A 23,278-nucleotide genomic window follows, 5' to 3' on the forward strand; every position below is an offset into this window, starting at 1 on the left:
ATGTATCACCGGTAAAAGAGCCGAGGGAAAGCCCTTCAACCGGCAGTAGAGAAAAGAAACTCAAACATAGTACAAGAAAAGAAGATAAACAAAGAAGAAATTTTGCAATGAGAGAATAGCCAAACACATGCAAACTAACTTTGGTGGGCCAGTACTGTAGAAACAATTCTACAGGAAAATAGTGGCCATCTAGGGAGACAAAGAGGAATGCTGAGTCCCCATGCATACATACAAGAGGCCCAGCTGCAAGCTATATATGATGTCAATTGAGAGTGAAAAATAGGAAGTGAATGGGAGCAAATGAAGACATGGAAAAGAATATATCTGAAGCTTGCAGATCATCGAGGAAAATGCATGTTGATGCAATGCAACCATGTCAAATCAAATGCAGATATGCACATCTTCATGCATGGACGTATATATGTAGCAGCACATACATATATATAGATAGGTGTGTGTTTGTGACTTGTGTGTGGTCACACTACTCAGTGTTGCACTCATGCAAGACAAGGGATACATTTGTCCCACAGCTATCTGTATGTGCAAACCCCACTATACTATTATGTGCGTGGGATGGGTAATGTGCATGTGTCTGGCAGTGCGTGAGGCAAGCCCAAGCACTATTGGGCTATAAAGACAGATAGATAGGCCATTGTTGCATGGAAAGCGTTGCATGCATTAGAGAGAGAAGGGGAGACAATCAATACCATGCAATAGTCATGCACTATAGATCCATATGAGAGAGAGAGGGAATGAGAAAGCTAGGGGGCAACCCTTCTCTCTCTCCCCCTCAATTTGATACTATCGCCAGATAATTGTCAAGAAAAATTACCATTGTCACAAAGCTAGCTAGCTTGCTAGTCCTACGTCCCTCCTACTCCATTACTCCATATTACCATGGTACACAGTGGCCGAGCGTCACATACAATCAAGACCAGGCTAATTAGACTATAAATTGCAGTATTTTCACCATCCTGAACAAAATTATGGGTCATTTAGAGCCTAATAATATTTTTAAAGCATAGGCCACCCAAGCCAAGACACCAGGACAAGTAAATGTGTTATGTGTAAAGAGAGAAAACGAGAAGGACCTGCCCCAGGAAATCCAACAAGAGTTTTGCCTTTTGCTCTATCGTACCCCTCTCTTTTTTTTCCCTCTCTCTCTCTCTCTCTGCCTATTTTGCATAGGTTCGGGTAACATGTAGGAAGACCAAATTTGCAATAAGAACAAATGGGGAGGGGTTGTGGGGCTAAAGCATTGACCAGCATCGATCGCTTCCATCATTCATAAGCTCAAGTTAGATTCTCGTTGTCTCCCTCTTCATATCGTCCCCCACATGTGCTTGTGTACCCCTACCACTCCCTCCCATTCCACCCAAATAATCTCTAAAAAACCTCAGCCGCAAATAACTCCAAAAGACAACAATGCTTGTCATGAGTTGAAATAGCAAAATGTAGAGTATTTGTACTTAATAACCAGCACATAAAAATAACATGTACTTTGCTGTAATAAATTTAGGAGTGATTATTGGTAGGTTTTATTTTGTTTTTTTACAAGCAAATTTAATCAAGTAAACTATACAAATCAAATGATTGCCATACGACCACACTTACATATTATGTGCAAGATGTTATAGGGTAAATGAAGAGAATCATATTCAAAACCCAGCCTTCTCTGATTTCAACATGATTGTGCAAAAAAGGAAGACATGATAGGAAATCAAGTACTAATCGACCTTTCTTGTCCATGTTTCAATGCATCATCCAAACATGCATGACCCACAAAGAGTCAAAGACACACATGCACACAATAGAATTTTTTTAACCTCCAAATCATCTTCTCAAAAGAACATCTTTTTTAGGGGACTCAAAAGAACATCTCACTAATTAGCAAAGCAGAGATTAATCTACACGCTAGCTAACAGACCAACTCACCAAGAAACTCTTGCAATTCACAACCCATGCATGCATGATCTCTTTGCAAAAGACACTAACCAACAGCCCAAAAGGATCATCTGATCATGCATTCCCATCGATCGATGTCCTGTAATAATGTGGATTTAAATAACATGTGATTAATTAGTTCTAAGCTTACAAGGAGATAGTAGAGCAGCCATGTGTCTCATGGAAAGCCATGTGGGGAGAACAAGGAGGACGGCCCTCCTTGCGCTGATCTGCTCCCGCCGTCGTCGTCGCCGTGATTCATCACATCCATCCCTAGGTTCAGGTACACCATCCTGTTGTCCAAGCTCAGGTTCATGCTTGTACTCGCACCACCGGCGCCGCTGTACACGCCGCCACCACCGCTGCCGGGATGGTGCTGGTGCTCGCTGTACATGGGCACCGCGGCATTGCCGGCCGCGTCCTCCCTGGACATGACCATTGCCGCAGACTGCACGAGCTCGAGGCAAAGACGGAGCTTGTTGGGCTCGATGTGGGTGAGCCCCGGCACGGCACCCTTGAAGAGGAAATCGGAGGTGAGCGTGCGTAGGATGTCGAGCGGCGTGACGCCGTCGACAGTACGCACGTTGGGGTCAGCGTGGTGGTCGAGCAGCACGGCGACCATGTCCGGGCATACCATCTCGGCCGCGACATGCAGCGGCGTCTTGCCTGCTGGCCCAGCCGGGTGATTGACGTCGGCTGCGCCGAGCTCGAGGAGGGCCTTGACCACCTCCCGGCTGCAGTTCTCGACTGCGTAGTGCAGCGCAAGGGCCTCGTCGAGATTGAGCCCTTCGCCCATGACCATGAGCTTGACGAGCTCCACGTCGGAGGAGTCGAGCGCGCGGCGCATGCGGCGGATCTTGTGGTGGTCGTCGAGCTCGGCGGCGGAGGCCTCGACGACGGAGCCCTGGTGGTGCTGGTGCTGGTGCTGCTGGTGGTGGGCGAGGAACGGGGAGCGGCGTGCCATGGAAGACTTGAGGCGGAGGTCGTCGATCTTGGCGACGACGTCGAGTGGAAGGTGCTTAGCGAGCACCTCCGGCGGGAGGCCGGACTTGGCGACGAGGTGGGAGCAGGTGGACCAGAGCTGGTGCAGGTCCTGCTTCCTCGACGCCAGGAGCACCTTCATCACGTCCTCGATCGATGCCTTCTCCACCATGCCCGCCAGCTGCTTCTGCAAATTAAACACATACAACCATCACCAAAACACAAATGTAGCTCTCGCTCACTCCAGTGCAAGCTCAATACTCAGTTGCTCCCTCCACTTGCAAAAGCTCACAGCTCACAGGTATGGAGTGAGTGATGTAAAGGAAAAGAGATCTAGCTAGCTATATATGGACACATAGTGGATTGTTCCTGTGCATAAAATATAAGGGGGAGGAACAGAAGGGTGCAACAGTGCTAGCATCATGGCGCTGATTGGGGACAGGATTAAAGAGATTGGGAGCAAAAAAGTCGATGAGAAAAGAAACCCTAGAACAAAATCGCAAAATCAAATAAAGCAGGCAAGAAAAGCTTGTATCTTTCCTGGAATGCAGAATCGCTACTTGCACTACACACAGAGAGATTAGGCTGTGCTAGCTGCTCGTGCCGAAACAGTAGGAGACGGCAAGAGCAGGAACAGTGGCAAAAAGGAAAGGAGAAATTTCCCATTAACGAACCCTAGCTAACAAGATGAAGAAAGCAAGGTATGGATGGATGATGGATGGATCCCGCATGACAGAAAGATGGGTGACAGCAGAAAGATGTGTGGACAAAGAGAGAAGTAAGGCAGGAGGAAGAAGAAAGCGCACACGTACGTAGGTACATATATACGCCACACGCGTGCACAGCCCAGCAGACGACACGACGGGTCGACGGCGACGACGAGCGACGAGACAAGCTACTTCTACAGCTCTACAGCTACCACCACACTTGAGCAACTTCATTTTAAAAGGGATGTGTGCATGGTACAAGCAGAGATCATATCATCAAATGTTTGCTGCCGAGAAATCAGAATGCTCGCCAATCCCAACGCAACCAACCATTCTTGATCCCAGCAATAGATGGACAGGAGAGAGAGACTGAGAGAAAATAATTTTTGAATTCTTTAAAGAAAATTGTGAACAGGAGCCTGAGAAAAAGAGAAAACAATCGCAATTGGGAATTTGGTATTACTGGTTTACCTGGGTGAGGATGGCGAGCTCCTCGACGCCGAAGGAGCGGGCGGCAGCTAGGGTGTCCAGAGCGAGGTCAACGGCGGCGGCGCAGTGGGTGTGCCAGCACCCGCGCTCCCCGCAGCCGGGACGTGGCTCCCCTTTCTGAGGCACCAGCGACACCTGCCCGCTGTACAGGAACTGGAGCAGCAGCAGGAACACCTCGTAGCTCACCGAGTTCACCGGTATCACTGCTCCCGGCGCCGGCGCCACAGCGGAGCCCGTGCCGCCGCCGCGCGGGGAGGAGGCCGATGCGCCGGAGGGGGAGCGCGGACTGAGGTGGTCCATGAGGAGCGCACCCGGGGCGGCGCTTGCGGCGGCGGCGGCAGCCTGGTCGGCCGCAGCGCCGCAGAAGAACTTGCGGAAGAAGAGGCTCCGCGCGGCGAGGATGCAGCGGTGCGCGTGCACAAGGCGGCCCTCCACGCTGAAGGTCACGTCGCTGAAGGCCTGGCCGTTGATGAGCAGGTTGAGGTAGTCCATGGACAGCGACTTGAGCGTGTCGTCCATGGCCGCCGCCGGCGTCCCCTCCACCTTCTCGCTCGATTGGGCGGTGGAGCTAGGAAGCTAGACGAAGCTCGGGGAGATCAGATCAGGGAGAGGAGTAGTGGAAGCCGTTGGTGTTGCTCTGCCCTTCCTGCTGCTGGCTGCTGCTGCTGCTGCTCTTGTTGTTGCCCTCCAATCTTGTGCTGCATCGCCCGATCTCTTTTGATCTTCTCTTCTGTCTGCAGTGACCACTACTTCTTCTTCTCTCCCCTCTTCACTTCTGTCTCTCTCTCTCTCCCTTTCTCTCCAGTTATTGCCCCCCTTTTATTTATGCAGTTGTTTTTGGAGGGTGTTGGTGCTATTCTTTCTCTCTCTAACATTCTCTCTCTAGAGGTTTTATGCTTGAGATTTTTTTGGGTGAGAGCTATACTTAGGTCGGAGAGGGCAATATGGGTGGCTGGGGAGCATGAATAATTGGTGGGATTAAAATGGGAGGGGAGAGAGAGAGAGGAAACTGGCCGTACATATATGCACAAACACAGCATGTATGTGTCTACACTTCAGGGGCCCGGAATAATTTGGAGAGAGAGAGAGTCCTCCAATTGGATGGGGGTGGTGGGGTGAGGTGCCTTTGGAGAAAATTAAGTGTGCCATGCTTTGACTGATGCAAGTCATAAATCATGTGTGATTGAAATGTCTGCCTGCCAAGTACTCCAAATTACTTCTTTTTAGTAGGAGAGAAGAGGCCACAAGCTGAACAGAGATTTCGTGCACATGAGCACCATTGATCTTGTTTTGTACTAAATAAAATCATATTTTTGAGTTTCTGAAATAATTCTGCAAATAAATTTGTATATAGTCAATGTTGTATTCCACAAAGGTGTAAAATATCAACGTCAAATACTTTATATTTTGATCTACACAAAACTGAAAAAATGTAGATCTGAGTAGTTATTTTCAAATATCCCAAACATATCAGATTTTGTTATTTGTATCTAGCACAAAATAAAGCGAATTTCGGGTTGAGATTTTGTATGATTGTGAGATGTATCATTGAAAATCCCCAAACTTATTTTCAGATTTTTTAGTAACATGTAAAACATATTTTATTATTTTTAAACAGCGAGAGCACTGGAGCTCGGGAGGCATAAACACTTTCCGTCACATTAAGGGATGAGCATGCAGAGTTTTAAAAAATGTAACGAACATTATTTCGAAATCTTAACGTTCTAAACTATGGAACTATATTTGTGCTTCTTTTCACTTGAGTATTCACCTATTCTGTGCATTGGGATCACATGTTTTTTTCTTCTAAAACACAAATCAAAGGATGAGTTCGGAAAATAAATAAATTCCAAATTAGAATTTGGCATGTGGACAAGAGTGAATCATGTTTTTCCTATATTTTTTTGCTAAAGAAGTAGATTTATAATTGACATGAAAAACTAGATGAGAGAAAAAACCATTTTAGTTTGAAAGCAAAGCTTTTTTCACAACCCATAAGAACGCGGAGACTTTCACAAACTTGGAACCTGAACAGAACAACGAGTCCTCTACTTGTGTTTTTTTGAATTTATGAAAATAATTTGAAGGGGGGGGGGGAGGGAGTGCCCCCCTCACCTTTTACAACAATTTCATATAAATTTTGAGATTTTTCATTCCTTAGGATTGTTTTCCATATAAGTTGTTTCGTTTGTAGGATTAAAGACCACATAACTTTTTTCCTTGGGCTACCTTGCAAGAATTTTCATAGGAAAATTTCTCTCAGCCCAACCTCATGGAAATTTACCTTTACTTTGATGGCAACTATGGCATGCAGCTGATCCTTCACAAATATACCACTCCTTTTTTCCTATGGTGCAACCACAAAAAATCTATTATGCATTCCCTTGTTTTTAATTCTTGTAAGCCATGACGACACTTAGTTCCTGCATTTTTTCATATCCTTTTATTTTTAAAAATAACGTGAATCAAGGCAGCCCTTAGGTTTGTTATAAAATAGTTAAGCTTGAGAAATATACCTACCTCTAATACATAAGCCTCACAAGCCCACCATAGTATTGTGCTTCCTTCATTCACAATTACCTCATGTTTTAGGTTTAGTCAAAGTCAAATTTCGTAAATTTTAATCTAATCTCTAAGAAAAATATCAACATCAACAATATAAAATCTATTGTATTAGAATTGCCATAAAATATATTTTCAAAGTATATGCATTTGATACTATGAATGTTTATATTTTTTCTTCCATGATTAAATTTTATGAAGATTGAATTTGAGTAAACATAGAACGTGAGGTAATTGTGAACAGAAGGAGAATGATAGGTGAGGGCAGTGGAGACCTCGACCGCAGATTGGAGCTCACGTTGTGCACTCTGACCAGGGATAGTGCAAAGATGCAATGCTATGTATGAGATCGGGTGAAGCGCACGACAAGGATCACATATAGAGTAAGAAACAATCTAAACGAGGACATAGAGACGTAGGGTATGTGTTTATAGAAATCTGCCTCCACAACCTCGGCCCAAACTATCTTACCTTTACGAGTTCATTGTGGACATGTTACACCTCTCCCACACTTCCTCGACTTGCCATGTACTGTATCTCTAGAATATACCTGTAAATGTGAAGCCCAGCCTGGCCCGAATTTCCGAGCTATGGGCCAACCCGAGCATACTAGTGGGCTGGGCCTAGGCCGAAGATTTAAGCCCAATGGTCCAGCCGGGCATGGGATTGAAAATTTTGTCAAATAGGGAAGAGGCCCGGCCTAAGGCCCGATGGGTAGTTGTTGTGTGATGGGCCAGACTTGGGCCGAAATTTTACGCCCGATGGTCGTGCCGGGCTAGGCATGGGCCTATTTTTTTTGCTTCGGGCTTTGTTAGGCCCAACCCGAACAATGACGAGGTATACTCTAAAACCTCACTAGAAAAATGAATATTCATTGTACATATGATCTTCTTTACTTTCATAAAAAGTTAGTAGTAGATGATACAACCCTATTTTTTTGGCAAATGGACATTTGTAACTATTTGTTTGTATAGAGCTCCTCTTATTCCGACTGGGCTTATTGTTATGCCGATGTGGACTGGCTATCGCTTCCCACACTTCCTCGACTCGCTAGGCCATATGGAATGTCTATCAACACCCTAGCTCCGCCAAGAAACTACCAGACAATGTTATCTCATCAGAAAAAAATATTTAGTGTGTATTATTTCCTTTTTCTGGAGGTTAACAAATTAGAAGCAGGTGATACATCTCTATTTTAATGTATCAGCATTTTACAGCTATTCAATTCATACAGGTACATAATAGTAGATTCTCAAAGAAAAGGTACAGAAAAGTAGATATATGTGGATCAAGTCAGACTAGCAGGCAAAAGAATATGGAGTGACCCGCTGCCAAAGAATGATTTACTGATAATTGCGTCCCACCTTATACAATACAAACAAAAGAACACAAGACCGCACGAGTCTTCCCTGTAACGTACATGCCGGAGATGCTGCACCTTCCAAGTAACAGGATGAGAAAGAGAGCATGCATCCGTCCGAAATGCGTGTGCATATATATATATATACTTTTGTATATATGCGTATGCACCTATCCATGATCATTCCTTCTGTTGACTAATTTGATCATAAGATTCATCACCGTGTTCTGTTAATAGGCCAAATGATAAGGGAGACCATTATTAAGTGATGATTAGGGAGCGAATAATGTACTATACTATGAGGAGATCTTTATTAACTACTTTTGGGTTTTGCAATTGTGTTCATTAGTTCCAAATTATTCCTTTGTGTTGCCTTGTTGACTTTGTACTTCTCTCCTATTTAGTTTATTTGTTATCCTGTTCATACTGTTCTATATGATTGGATAACTTACGATGATATGGATAAACTTTAGTGAAGCTTTACTAGGTATATTCTTTTGTTGCCATGCGGTGCCTGGTCTAGTTACTTTACTAGAGAAACCGGGAGCATGTTAGGAAAAGGTGACACGCATGGTGAAAAGTACATCATTATTAATATGCTTATTATATAGCTTCAAAAATTAACTTGTGGGTTAGATGGAGGCATGTTTCGGACTGTAGTTACTTGCCAACTAAATAAATAATTAAGCAGTCCTGGCCATGACGTTGGCACTTATGCATCAACCTCACAATCCAATGATTGCCCCTTAACTTGAGTTTAAAAAACTGAGTAATGATTCTGCAAATAAAGATAAAAAATAATTCGACCAATTTATCGGTACAAACAAATGTTCGGTGGAGTGGACACCAACAACGTTGGTTATGATCAGCTTTTTGTGCACCCATCGTGATTTTTTAGTTTCTTCCTAGTGGGAAGGAAAAAACATTCTTGGGATGCCTTTCGGGATCTTGGCATATTTTCTGTCCCTTGGCTTCACTGGCAAATTATTCTTGTGTAAGTACTTCTTGTTATTTGTTAGTAGAATAATTAGTTAATTACTGATATAAACAACATTATGATAGTGTATAGTACAAACATATCTGTTATCAAATGTCAACTGTAGTATTATGCAGATCAAGAAAGACAAAGCTTTCCTTGTCTTTTCCTTGAAGATGACAGCTTTCCATAGTTAGGATAAACTCGCTTATCTTTATGGCTTGCAATTGCAAGAAGACCTGGGAGAAATTAAATAAACCCTTGGGGCCGTTGCTCTCCAATGAACTATAGATGAGCAAAATATGTTTCAAAAAATATTTTTAACGTGATCTACCTGAATAAAATATGATACTATACTCATGAATAACGCTAGCACTATTTTCTGTCTTAGATCACCATATTTGTCTTTTTTGTGCATGACAAGTTTGAGCTTTTTTGCAAAAGTTGGCTGAATTTTATTGGACTGTAGCATGTACCTGCTAGATCTGCTATTGAATATATTTTCAGTGTGATGAACATAATAAAAAAATAAAGTAAAGAGCTCCATCAAGCTTACGAGCCAAAAAATTCACTTAATATACTTACAGTTTGCAGACATGAAGATTATGTGTCACCAGTTCTAGCGTATCTTTAATTTAGAATACAGTATAAATACAAGCTACTTACGAAACGCATGTTTGCATAAGTCTCACAACGAATATTAATGAAAATATCCTAGTAAAAATGTCAATGCATATCATGGGATATCCTAATAAAAAGTATGTATCCTAAGATGCATGCCTCAACATCGGCTTAACTATTCCAGCTGCTCAAATATAACTGTCATGTCAGATCACCATCCAACAACCAATTTAAGCATGTGCACAAATTAGCTAATTTAGAGCATCTCCACTCGTGACCCCCATACGGCGTCCCCCGCCTCACCGTATTGGAAGGGGGGGGTGCCGGCGGGTAACCCATACATAGGCGGGCACCGGCGCCCAGCCGCATCTCCCAAACGCCCACCCCGAAATTTCAAACTTAGAAACATGTGTCGATCAAATAGATGTCGCGCCCACAAAAGGATCAATGTATCGACGAACACATCATCGCAAATGGCAAGTCTCGATGAAGACATCATCGCAGCATAGCAATGTCTAGCGAAGCAAAAAAAAAGGAGCCACGCATGCCGGCCGGCATTAGATAGCCGCCTGCTTCGCCACCGCTGCCGCAACGTTTTGTGCCTCCCGCGAGCGGAGGTTGCCGTTCTCTACCGAGCGACGCTGGATGTTGAACGGTCACTCGGCGTTGGTCATTCCCTCCGGCCGCTTCTTGGCGCTGGATGTCCGCGCCACCCTCTTCTTCGCGGGAGCAGGCTTGGCGGCGCGTCCGGGCCCAACGTGCGTGGAGCGACGACTGCCTCGTCTTCATGGTTGGACGGTGGAGCAAGGCGATGGCTTGCGTGGGGGAAATGGAGCCGAGGGAGAAGGGGAATGGGGTGATAAGGCGCCAATAATGGCGGGAAAGTTAATATTTTTGCGGGAAACTAGCCCTGCCTCACCGACAGAGCTGGCCCGTGCTTGCTTTTAGCGCCATTCGGCACCCCAATAGTCTCTCGCCGGATTAGGTTCGGCCCGGATAAAGCTAGACACCGCGCTGGCGCGAAAATAATTTTGGGGTGCGTGGCTGGGAGAGTATTTTAGCGCCGGCTCCCCTATTTTCGTTTGGGGCTACAAGGAGGACGAGTGGAGATGCTGGTAGGCAAGCTTTCATAGTCAGGCAAGCAAATTGGCAGCGCATTGTACTGAAAGAAACTTCCCATCAAGACAGCCGTTGAAGATGGAATGCATTAAGTATACTAGCTGCTCCTTCCTAGGTTTAGGTGCCTTTGCTTGCAAACACAGGGTGCGAAAGCTAATTAAACAATCCACATGGAGGAGAGAAAATGCAAAGAGGAGAGTGTACAATCCAAAACGTGCCAGAATTTGTTCGTACAAATAGGCAGGGGACGAGCCCCACCGTATTTTGTTTTAACTAGTGATGATAAAGATGGCTGATACTCAACCCTATCTGTGAATAAACCGGAGAAGTTAATCCATAAACGTGGTTGAAACACTTCTCAGTAGAGAGAGGCCACTGTGTATTTATATCGATCCTTGTACATACTTTGCTTTTTTGTGGAGGTATGCTCAGGTCAGCAGGAATCACCAAGCACGACTTTAACCAGTTCGCCCCCTTATTGGGGTATTTGTTTCAAATCCTGACCAACCAAATTTTTCGCGATCAATTATGTAGCCAAATCTTATAAGGTACAAATACTCCGTCCACACATAAGTGAACATCTAGCCCTAAACTTTGTACACAAAAGAGTGTACTCCTATCTTCCCAATGCACTTTAATTGCTTCTCTCTCATCGTACGGAAATCAAATCCAATAATATTGAACATATGTTCTCCTTGTTTTCTACAAGCACTTAGCTCATTGGAGGTGAGCTAATTAAAAAGAGGAGATGCATCTTTCCAAAGCATTTTTTACTTCACTTCATAATGTATCTTGAAAATCCCGCACGTACACTTATTTGTGGACGTAGGGAGTAGTCAACAATGGGCCGTATATATAACCAATTCAGGATTATGTAACGGAATCAAATTGTTAAGCATAGTGGTAAGGCACAAACACGAGTACAGATCATGTCTTTTAAAGCCCCCATGGCACAGGGAAGACATTTTTGGTCTGTGTGGCAGCTGATGCATGAAAAAACCGACCGTCTGTCTAGCGATGCAGACCTGCAAAGCAAAAACATCGCAAACGATCAAATATGCGGACCGTATGCTTTCTTTGCACACGTTTTTGCATTCCAGAATCGTTGACGAAGAAGTTGTCTTTGTCACACACGATTTGGGAGCGCCTGATCATATGCGGACTTTCTAATACGATAGCCTATTGTTTTTCGTTTGCGATGCTTTGTGCAATTGCAGACGTTTTATCTTAAATTTAGCGTTTGTGATTCGTCAGTCGTTAAAATTTGTGGGCCAAACCATGCACCCACTGGTAGAAAATGGAGCTTTAGTCCTGGTTGGTAACGGGACTAATTATGCGAGACTAACCCCCCCCCCCCCCCTTCTAGTCGCGGTTGCTTACGAACCGCGACTAAAGGTCCATCCACGTGGGCGACAGACACTCATCGGGGCGGAGGACCTTTAGTCACGGTTGGCCAGATCAACCGGGACTAAAGGTCTCGGCAGGTTTAGGGTTTTTACCCCCATAAATCTGTTTTCTTTTTGTTGTGTTTCATTTTTTATATATTTTATTTTGTGTTTTATTTTAATTTTAAAGAAGTTTCAGTACACATATTCTATGCAACTATATACACGTTACACTTGATGCATATGAATATACAATTTCAAACAAGAACAATTCAAGAGGAATATATAATATTCAGTCTCGGGTGACCATATACAAGAACAACTTCAAAAAAGTTTCCATATACAATTTATCAAATTAGAAGTTCTTCGTCCTCGTAATAGTGTTCTCCTTTAGGACTGAGGACTTTCTGAATCAAAAATCCAGCCAATTCCTCTTCAATTGGTCGGAAGCGAGCTTCTGGATTAAGCTTCTTCCGTAAGTCATTCCTCCACATGTTGATATCCTCAGCCCTCCGCTCAGAGGTGTATCACCGGATGAACTCACACACATAGTATCCACATAGATTGGTCCCCGGTGGCTGAATATCCACATTAGCTATCCTTGTAAATCTTAGCTCATCTTTGAATTCACCGGTTATGTCATCTATGAACCGTTTCCAAACCATACAGGTCAAAGAAATTAAATGAACAAGGGAGTTATTAGTTACTTGATATAAGGAAACGGACGAAAGAGGTCGATATAGTGCGCAAATGATTGAAAATAATTACTTTTGCAGCATTGCTCTTATACCGGACCAATGCTTTGGGTTCATATTCAGAGAGTCCATGACGAGAACTCTGGAATTGTCAAATTCAATTATTAGCAGAATCTAGTGGAACCTGCGGACACGTTACACGCACAGTCATGCATAAGTCATCGATTAGACATAACATGCATGGAGTAAACAAAAGAGAATGTGCACAAGACAGAAACAGTCACCCAAAATGGTAAGGAAATAGAATTTGACTTTTGAGTTCCTGCTTTGTAAGAAACAGATACAAGTCTTTCTCCATGTCTTGGGGGTATCTTTCTATGACATATCCATTAATGATATGTGGGTCAATGAATCTAACATCAAGGATGTTCTTTCTTTTGCATTCCCCAAGCTTCATTCTGCATAATAGCGTACACAAGAATGTAGTTAGGACAATATAGTGCAGGCAATGATAGCGTACAGAAAAAATAAATCACTTACAGAACGTAGCAACTCAGGATCGATTTGTCGAGCTCGCGTAGATTGAACAACTGGAACAATTTACTCGTATGAACTTGTACATGGTACTGTTTGAAGTGATGCTCCTCTCTAACTTCCGCATAAATATATTCTTTGCCGGCCTTATTTTTTATGAAATCCTTATACCAGTGTAGCAGATTTCGTACCACTTTTTTTAGACAACATTCTTTGACTCAGTTAGGAGCAATGGAGGTATTATGGCTATGAAGGTGTGGTGGATCTCGGTTTTACCAGCGGGAGGCCTCCGTTTCTTGATATTTTTGTAGTTTGGTTAGGTTTTGTTCCCTACTCAAAAAGGTGTGGCAGTGGCTCCTCTGAAGATGGAATAAAATCCTTCCCATCCAGCTCTCATCTCGGCGGTGCGTCTAGTGTCGTCGAAAGGCGTGTGAAGGTGTGTGTCCGACAATTTTCTCTAGTTATAGTCGGTGTTCCTTATGATCTACACTTCTATTCATCGATGACAGTTGCGGCTCTCATGCGTCGACTTTTTCGGGCCTTAGCATGATGACCTTTTTCCCTACTACAACAAGCTCTTGAACGACAAGCTTTGCCTGGATCCATTGAGGGAGGGGCGAGGATGCCGGCGCGGCTTCGGCTCACTCGAGTGCTTTTATTCATTGCTAGGTAGTCCAAGGACCTATTTATATTTTTTATCACTTTAAGGTTTTCTTGTACTACACTGTTGAACATTATGAATAGATCGGTGTACTTTTTACAAAAAAATATTGAGAGGGTGCAATCGGAAAAGGCCCAGTAGCATAAATCATGTGTATTAAATAATCCAACATAGCATATGTTTATTGTATGGAGACATCATGGACCACCAACTTGAAGAAACTCTAGTTTGATCAAGTAGGTGGTCGCAACACACAACATATATGAATTCGTTAGTACTCCCAATGCAGAGTATGGAGAAATTTAACATCCTAGGACTTAGGACAAACGCGGGGTAGATTTAGCAAAGGGTTGTGCATTGCATCACAAAACAGGGGAAATTTTCGCGTTTAACTGCATAAAACCTTAGAGGGATCGAGGTTTCTCTCTCGTTGCAATTACGGTTTAGTGTAACGAGAGTGCGATGAATTTCGACATGACCTCTTTTGAATCTAGGGTTTTGGAAGGAGATTGAATTTGAATTTCAAATTTGAATTATGAATAATAAGTGAATATAAGAAACCATAATATAATTGAAATGATATTTCATAACTCAAATACATGTAAGATTCATACAATATCAAACCAAATTTGGATGATCACATATACATAAAGCTCATAAGGAAAAATTTGAGATTTATTGATAATTAAACACATGTACATTGTCTTTACACAATTTCAGAATGTTACAATGATATTGTTCTCAAATGAACATGAAATAAAAAAAAGAAATGAAAATTACATATATATACTTTGTTCCTAGAATAAAACTTCCCAGATCACCTCTTGTTCTTCTCAAATTCTTGCTCTATGTTGATCCCTGCATAAACAATCAAACAAAAACTAGTGTTTGGAATGGAACAAGTGGCAATACCACTTGGTTAGCAAAAGAAAGGCCTAGGTGAAGATAATCATTAGGTTGACAAGCCAAACCATTGCATCTGCCCAAGCAGCTCACTCATTTGGTGACTCACCACTAGGTGAAAGAGGTGAAGACACATAGGCAATGCCAAGGGCATTACTGTCGACCTAGCAAGCCACAAGGCTTGCTATAAAAAGCACATTGCCCAACAGATAAGCTTGTACATCATCAAAGGACTCAACATCAACATCTGCAGTTCATCAGTTCATCCAGTTCATCCACAAACCAACCATCACTGGAACACCATGGTGACATAAAACTGAAGAACAACATCTGGAGCTAGGAGGAGAAGGGCAAGCTTTAACCACAAGATCAAGCAAACCATCACAGAAGAAAAACACTTTGTCTAGAAGCTGGAGAAAGGTATACTTGATACCTGGAAAGGATCCATAGGATCCAATCCATCAATATGCATGCTCAAATAACACCAATGAGCAGATGCTCAAAAGGGATTAGTCATCACTTCGTATAGACCAAGTGATGCTAGCAATATTTGAGGAAAACAAGAACTTGGAGTACCCAGTAGATGCAGATATGAAAAATAGTATGAAATACAAGCATATCCAAGTATAAACCAGATACACACAAAGCTTTGACAGCCACATACACCACCTAGCACCACCTAGCTATTAAACCATCAGAAACCTTTATTTTCTTCATAAAACAATCATAGTGGCATTCATATGTATGATACCCTACTGCGAGTATCTCTATTAATAAAAACCAACAGTTTATCCATCAAGGTGAGCAACCAGTAGCAGTAGCAAGAGCTACTGAAGTCACATCAAACCTAGTAAGCCACAGCCATAGCATCAATCATCATAATATGGACAGATTCAGATTGTGATGAATATTAATCCAACAATAGCTGGCATCCATCCATTCTTCTCAAACAAATTGAATCATTACCAATACACAGTTCATCAATAAATAATTCCAGTGATTATCCTTATACAGCAAGCAACCATAGTTCAATTAGTAACAGTAATACACCAGATGATCAAGTTTACAGTAGCATGACTTTCACATGACACTCTAGTGAAGGCAAAGCTCCAAGGCAAAGCTCCAATCAAGAAATCAAGGCTTCCATGCAGTGATTAACAGACAACATCTGCAAGTATTGGTGCCACATTTCAACTTCTGTGTCCATATAATGTAGTAGCAGTTAATTTAAAACCTGTCTAGACATCAATTGCAACCAGGCACAAGTGGTAAGTGAATCATCCAGTGCCTAGAACCATATAATTGCTAGGAACCAGTCATAATAGCAAGCTAATCAAACTAGATAGCCTTATTGATCAGCAGATAGGGATTACAGGGAACCCAACCAAGCAAGAACCTGAGATGAACACTTGAGCAAGCTCAAATTCATCTCTGGAACTACTATAAATATCAAAATGGCTTGGTACTACAAGAATTCATAGCATATAGACTAGCCAAAGAGAGGATTTCGTAGCAGCTTGCGAGCAGGGCATTCCTGCATGATCTCTTGATCATCGGGAAGCAGGAGAAGCAAGGCAAGAAACTAGAAGGAGTAGAGAGGGGAGAAGAAGGGGAAAGGGAACCTTACCATACACATGGGAGCAGAAGCCACGACATGGTGAGGCAGTGCTTACACTATCGTGGCAGCTACAAGCCAAGGGAAGACGCCGGCGTTACGCCGATGGTACGTCCATTTTGCATCACTATTTTATATCATAATTTACTGTTATTCATTGATATATTTCATATTTAGAGATGATACTTATGTTATTTCACCTATTTTGCATGTTTCATGATTATTGGAGAATTACTCACCGGAGTCAAGATTCTGCTGGAAAAAGCACCGTCAGGATACAATATTTCTGAAGATCAACAATTGACGGAAAATATACCGAAGCTCTTATTTTTCCAGAAGACGGAGCCAGCCAAAAGGGGAGGCCGAGGAGGGCCGCCATGGGCCCTCCCCATAGGCCAGCGCGGCCACCAGGCCAGGCGCGCCGCCACGTGGGGAGGGGGCCCATGACCCCCTCGGCCATCTCCCTTTCGCGTACTTCATCTACCCGAAACCCTAAGGTGCAGAGGATCATCGAGAATAGACACAGCCGCCTCTGCGGGGCGGAAAACACCAGAGAGAAAAGAGCTCTCCGGCAGGCTGAAATCCGCGGGAAATTCCCCTCCCGGAGGGGGAAATCGTCGCCATCGTCACCGTCATCGGAGCTGGACTTCATTGGGATCATCATCATCATCTCCACCATCGACACCTTCATCTCCACCGCTGCACCTCGTCTCCGCTGTAACATCTAGGGTTGAATCTTGATTATTTCATAGGGGAAACTCTCCCGGTGTTGATTACTCCTTGTTATTGATGCTATTGAGTGAAACCGTTGAATTAAGGTTTATGTTCAGATTGTTATCCATCATCATATCACCTCTGATCATGTTCCATATGATGTCTTGTGAGTAGTTCGTTTAGTTCTTGAGGACATGGGTGAAGTCTAAATGTTAGTAGTGAACTATGTTGAGTAATATTTAATGGTTTGATATTTAAGTTGTGGTGTTATTCTTCTAGTGGTGTCATGTGAACGTCGACTACATGATACTTAACCTAGGGGAATGAATCTTGCATTCGTTTTCTAATTGTGGGGTTGCCGGAGTGACAGCAACCTGAACCCCCGTTGGTATATCGATGCATGAGGGATAGCAGGATCTCAGAGTTTAAGGCTGTGGTTAGATTTATCTTAATTACTTTCTTGTATTTGGGGATGCTTGCAAGGGGTTTAATCACAAGTATGTATTATTCCTAGGAAGGGCGGTGCATTAGCATAGGTTCACCCACACAACACTTATCAAAACAATGAAGATTAATCAACAATATGAAGCGAAAGCACTAGACTAAATTCCCGTGTGTCCTCAAGAACATTTGGTCATCATAAGTAAACAAACCGGCTTGTCCTTTGTGCTAAAAAGGATTGGGCCACTTGCTGCAATTATTATTCTCGCATTTTACTTACTTGTATTTTATTTATCTGCTATATCAAAACCCCACGAAAACTTGTCCGTGAGCATTTACGGTGAATCCTTCATCGAAGCCGCTTGTCAACACCTTCTGCTCCTCGTTGGGTTCGACACTCTTATTTATCGAAAGTATTACGATACACCCCCTATACTTGTGGGTCATCAAGACTATTTTCTGGCGCCGTTGCCGGGGAGTGAAGCGCTATTGGTACGTGGAATTGGCAAGCAAAACTTTTATACGTGCTGTTTTTATTTCTGCCTGCTGCTATAATTCATTATGGAGAGATCTTCACTTGAATTCTTATTTGGGAAATCTACTACTACTGCAAAGGTAGTGGATGAGGCTCCAGGTGAGAAAGAGATTCCATATAAAATACCTATGAAAATTATTGAACGTGTTGCGGATAACCGCTATGAAGGGGATGGAATTGTCCATCCTGGAGATCATTTACTGTTTTTACATGAATTATGCGGGTTATTCAAGTGTGCAGGTATTTCTTTGGATGAAGTTAGGAAGAAACTATTCTCTATGTCGCTCTACGGTAAGCGGCGCATTGGTATAAATTGCTTGAAGAATGGGAATTCTCTCGATTGGAAGGATATTGTGCCTCTATTTTATTCTAAATTCTATCCTCCAAGTGAAATTCACAAAGACCGAAACCGCATATATAATTTCTGGCCTCATGATGGAGAGAGTATTGCCCAAGCATGGGGGAGATTGAAGTATTTAATGCTCAAATTTCCCATTCATGAGCTTCCTGGTAATATCATCATTGATAATTTCTATGCAAGACTTTCTTTTCAAGATAAAACCTTGCTGGATACTACTTGTTCTGGATCATTCACACGCAACAAAGAAGAGTTTAAATGGGACCTTCTTGATCGGATTCAGGAGAATACTGAAGGATGGGAGAACAACAAAGGTAGAGAGTCAGGTATAGATTATGATTATGAATGCATTGAAACTTTTATGGATACTGATAAATTTCGAAATATGAGTGCTACTTATGGCCTAGGAAGAATTTTAATAAGTATCATGAACCCTATAAAGATAAAACTGATTCACCTATAGGTAAATGTATTGAAGTTAAAAATGTTGATCACATTCTTCCTGAAGCTTATATTGAGAAAACCCCTTTTCCTGCTAAAATGAAGGAGTATTCTCTTATAACTAGTGTGGTTAACAAAAGTGCAAAGAAACCTATAGAACCTGAAGAACAAATAAATGTTGAACCTGCTGTTGCAATAGTTAAAGACCTTGTGACTGAAAATGTAGAAAATGGTCACATTATTTTCTGTGAAGATGCTTCTAATATTGTTTCACATCCTAGTAAGTCTAGGAAAGCCACCAGTGTTCCTATGCTCTCTGTTAGATTGGTGATCATTGTTATTACGGTTTATGCGATATTGGTGCAAGTATTAGTGCCATTCCTTATGAGCTTTACAAGGATATCATGCATGAAATTGGTTCTTGTGAACTTGAAGATATTGATGTGGTTATTCGGCTAGCTAATAGAGAAACTATCTCTCCTATTGGTATTGTTCGAGATGTGGAAGTTCTATGTGGTAAGATTAAATATCCTGCTGACTTTTTGGTACTTGGTTACTGCTTGCTAGTAAGACTTGTCCTATCATTTTTGGTAGACCTTTTCTAAATACTTGTGGAGCTATAATAGATTGCAAGAAAGAGAAAATTGTGACTAAATTTGCTGGTGAATCTTATGAGTTTAATTTCTCTAAATTTGCCAAGGTTCCTTATGAAGCTGAATTGCCTAATAATGATTTTAGAGTTGAACGAGCTTGCATCTATTGCTCTTGCTCCTAATAATCCTTTGCGGCAACATTTGGAGGATCATGAGAGTGAAGTCTTTAGGGAAGAAAGGAATGAGCTTGATGAAATTTTCCTTCGTCAACCTATTCTTAAACATGACTTACCTAGGTTGAAGATCTAGGTACAACACCACCGCCAAAGGAAGATCCTGTTTTTGATTTGAAACCGTTGCTCGATAATCTTAAGTATGCTTATATTGATGATAAGAAAACATATCCTATTATTATTAGTGCTAAGCTTTCGGATTTTGAGGAAGAAAGGTTATTGGAAATATTGAAGAAACACCGAGAGCTATTGGCTACACTCTTGATGACTTGAAGGGGATTTCTCCCTCTATTTGCCAACATGCCATCAACATGGTAGATGATGCAAAGCTCGTTGTTGAACATCAGCGTCGTCTAATTCCTAAGATGAAGGATGTGGTAAGGAATGAGGTATTAAAACTTCTTGAAGCTGGTATTATATATTCTATTGCTGATAGTAGATGGGTTAGTCCTGTGCATTGTGTTCCTAAGAAAGGAGGAATAACTGTTGGACCTACTGATAATGATGAGCTCATCCCTCAAAGAGTAGTTGTAGGGTATAGAATGTGCATTGATTTTCGAAAAGTTAATAAAGTTACTAAGAAAGATCATTACCCTTTACCTTTTATTGATCAAATGCTAGAGAGGTTATCTAAAAATACTCATTTCTTCTTTCTTGATGGTTATTCTGGGTTTTCACAATTGCTGTTAGAACTAAATATCAAGAGAAAACCACTTTCACTTGTCCCTATGGAACTTATGCTTTTAGGCGTATGCCTTTTGGTTTATGTAATTCTCCTGCTACTTTTCAAAGATGCATGTCTGCTATTTTTCATGGCTTTTGTGAAAAGATTGTTGAGGTATTCATGGATGATTTTTCTGTCTATGGGAATTCATTTGATAATTGCTTGCGAAACCTTGATAAAGTTTTGCAGAGATGTGAAGAAACTAACCTTGTTCTTAACTGGGAGAAATGCCACTTTATGGTTAATGAAGGAATTGTATTGGGACATAAAATTTCCGAGAGAGGTATTGAAGTTGATAGAGCTAAAGTTGAAGCAATTGAGAAGATGCCCTATCCTAGGGATGTTAAAGGTATTCGTAGCGTTCTTGGTGATGCTGGGTTTTATAGGAGATTTATTAAAGATTTCTCTAAGATTTCAAAGCCTCTTACTAATCTTCTTCAAAAAGATGTACCTTTTGTTTTTGATGATGATTGTAAGGAAGCTTTTGAAACTCTAAAGAAAGCCTTAACAAGCTGCTCCTGTAGTTGAACCTCCTGATTGTAATTTACCTTTTGAAATTATGTGTGATGTTAGTGATTTTTCTGTTGGTGCTGTTCTTGGACAGCGAGTAGATAAAAAATTGAATGTTATTTATTATGCCAGTAAAACTCTTGATGCTGCTCAAAGAAATTATGCTACAACTGAAAAAGAATTATTAGCTGTAGTTTTTGCTTGTGACAAGTTTAGACCTAATATTGTTGATTCAAAAGTCACAATTCATACTGATCATGCTACAATTAGGTACCTTATGGAAAAGAAAGATGCTAAGCCAAGGCTTATTAGATGGGTGCTTCTTTTACAAGAATTTGATTTACATATTGTAGATAGGAAAGGTTCCGATAATCCTGTTGCTGATAATTTGTCTAGATTGGAAAATATTGCTTATGATCCTGTTCCTGTTAATGATAGTTTTCCAAATGAACAATTGGCTGTAATAAAGGTGAGCTCGCGAGATAGTCCTTGGTATGCTGATTATGCTAACTTTATTGTCTCCAAGTACTTGCCTCCAACCTTTTCAGCCCAGCAAAGGAGGAAATTCTTTTATGACTTGAGGCATTATTTTTGGGATGACCCACACTTAAATAAAGAAGGAGTGGATGGTATTATGCGAAGATGTGTCCCCGAATATGAACAACAAGAGATATTGAGTAAGTGTCATGGTAGTGTTTATGGAGGACATCAGCCGGAGATAGAACCGCACAAAAGGTTCTACAGTCAGGTTTTTGTTGGCCAACTCTCTTTAAAGATGCAAGGAAGTTTATCTTATCTTGTGATGAATGTCAAAGAGTTGGTAATATCTCTAGACGCAATGAAATGCCTATGAATTATACTCTTGTTATTGAACCGTTTGATTGTTGGGGATTTGACTTCATGGGTCCTTTCCCTTCTTCAGAAGGTAACACTCATATACTTGTTGTTGTTGATTATGTTACTAAATGGGTGGAAGCCATACCCACAAAAAGTCTGATTGTGAGACCTCTTTAAGAATGCTTTTAGATGTTATTTTTCCTAGGTTTGGAGTACCTAGATATCTTATGACTGATGGAGGTTCTCATTTTATTCATGGTGGTTTTAGAAAAACTCTTGCTAAATATGGTATTAATCATAGGATTGTTTCCGCTTATCATCCTCAAACTAGTGGGCAAGTAGAACTATCAAATAGAGAAATTAAATCTATCTTGCAAAAGACTGTTAATAAATCTAGAAAAAATTGGGCCACTAAGTTAAAGGAAGCGTTGTGGGCCTATAGAACTGCTTATAAAAATCTTATGGGTATGTCTCCTTATAAAATGGTTTATGGAAAAGCTTGTCATCTACCTTTAGAACTATAGCACAAAGCTTATTGGGCTGTACGAGAACTTAATAAAGATCCTAAACTTGCCGGTAAGAAAAGGTTGCTACAATTGAGTTCTCTAGATGAGTGGAGAAGTGAAGCTTATGAAAATGCTAAACTTTTTAAGGAGAAAGTTAAGAAATGGCATGATAGAAGAATTATTAAAAAGAGAATTTAATGTTGGAGATAAAGTCCTATTGTATCGGTCTCGTCTCGGATTTTTTGCGGGAAATTACTCTCAAAATGGGAAGGACCATATGTCATTGTGGAGGTGTATCGTTCGGGGGCAATAAAAGTTGGTGCTGCGAAAGGTGATGCCACACAAGTGGTGAATGGACAAAGACTCAAGCATTATATTTCTGGAGATTCTTATAATGAAGATATTGATGTTATTCAAGTGGTGACTCCGGAAACTTTCATCAAAAATCAAATTGATAGTTCTGCAGAGTTCGACTTCGAATAGGTAACAGTTTTGGTAATAAAAAGTCCGCGTTTAACTTTCCGAACAATATTTCTGCTATTTTTAGAAAATATGAAAAATTACGAGATCGAATCGGAGCGGAGGAGAAGCACGAGGGCGTGTCCCCATAGGCCGACGCGGGCCCCACCCTGGCCGCGCCGCCATATGGGGACGGCTCCTTGGAGAACCTCTCCCACTCTGGTTCGACCTGGTACTTTCCTTCTGTCGTGAATTTTTTTGCTATATAATCCCCCGGACCCCCCGAGGTTCGTATATCGTTTTCTCGTCGTGTTTTGTTTCGAGCTGTTTTCTGCCAGATATTGTTTTTCAGATCTAGAGCCACCATGTCTTCAT

General features: G+C 41.7%; 1 protein-coding gene across 2 annotated transcripts; it reads right to left on the reverse strand.

The window, feature by feature from the left end:
• Positions 1-1,945: 1,945 nt before the first annotated feature.
• LOC124663671 (BTB/POZ domain and ankyrin repeat-containing protein NPR5-like) lies at positions 1,946-4,954 on the reverse strand. 2 transcript variants are annotated; one of them, XM_047201343.1, is made up of 2 exons: positions 4,104-4,954; positions 1,946-3,106 (listed from the first exon to the last, which is right to left on the reverse strand). In XM_047201343.1, exons 1-2 carry the CDS (start codon positions 4,638-4,640, stop codon positions 2,123-2,125), a joined length of 1,521 nt encoding a protein of 506 aa, XP_047057299.1. In that variant the 5' UTR covers positions 4,641-4,954; the 3' UTR covers positions 1,946-2,122. The 2 variants fall into 2 exon arrangements, with proteins under 2 accessions (XP_047057299.1, XP_047057298.1); XM_047201342.1 differs by having other exon boundaries at positions 1,946-3,112.
• Positions 4,955-23,278: the final 18,324 nt, after the last annotated feature.

Source organism: Lolium rigidum, chromosome 6, assembly GCF_022539505.1.
Source record: "Lolium rigidum isolate FL_2022 chromosome 6, APGP_CSIRO_Lrig_0.1, whole genome shotgun sequence".
NCBI classification, from domain to species: Eukaryota; Viridiplantae; Streptophyta; class Magnoliopsida; order Poales; family Poaceae; genus Lolium; species Lolium rigidum.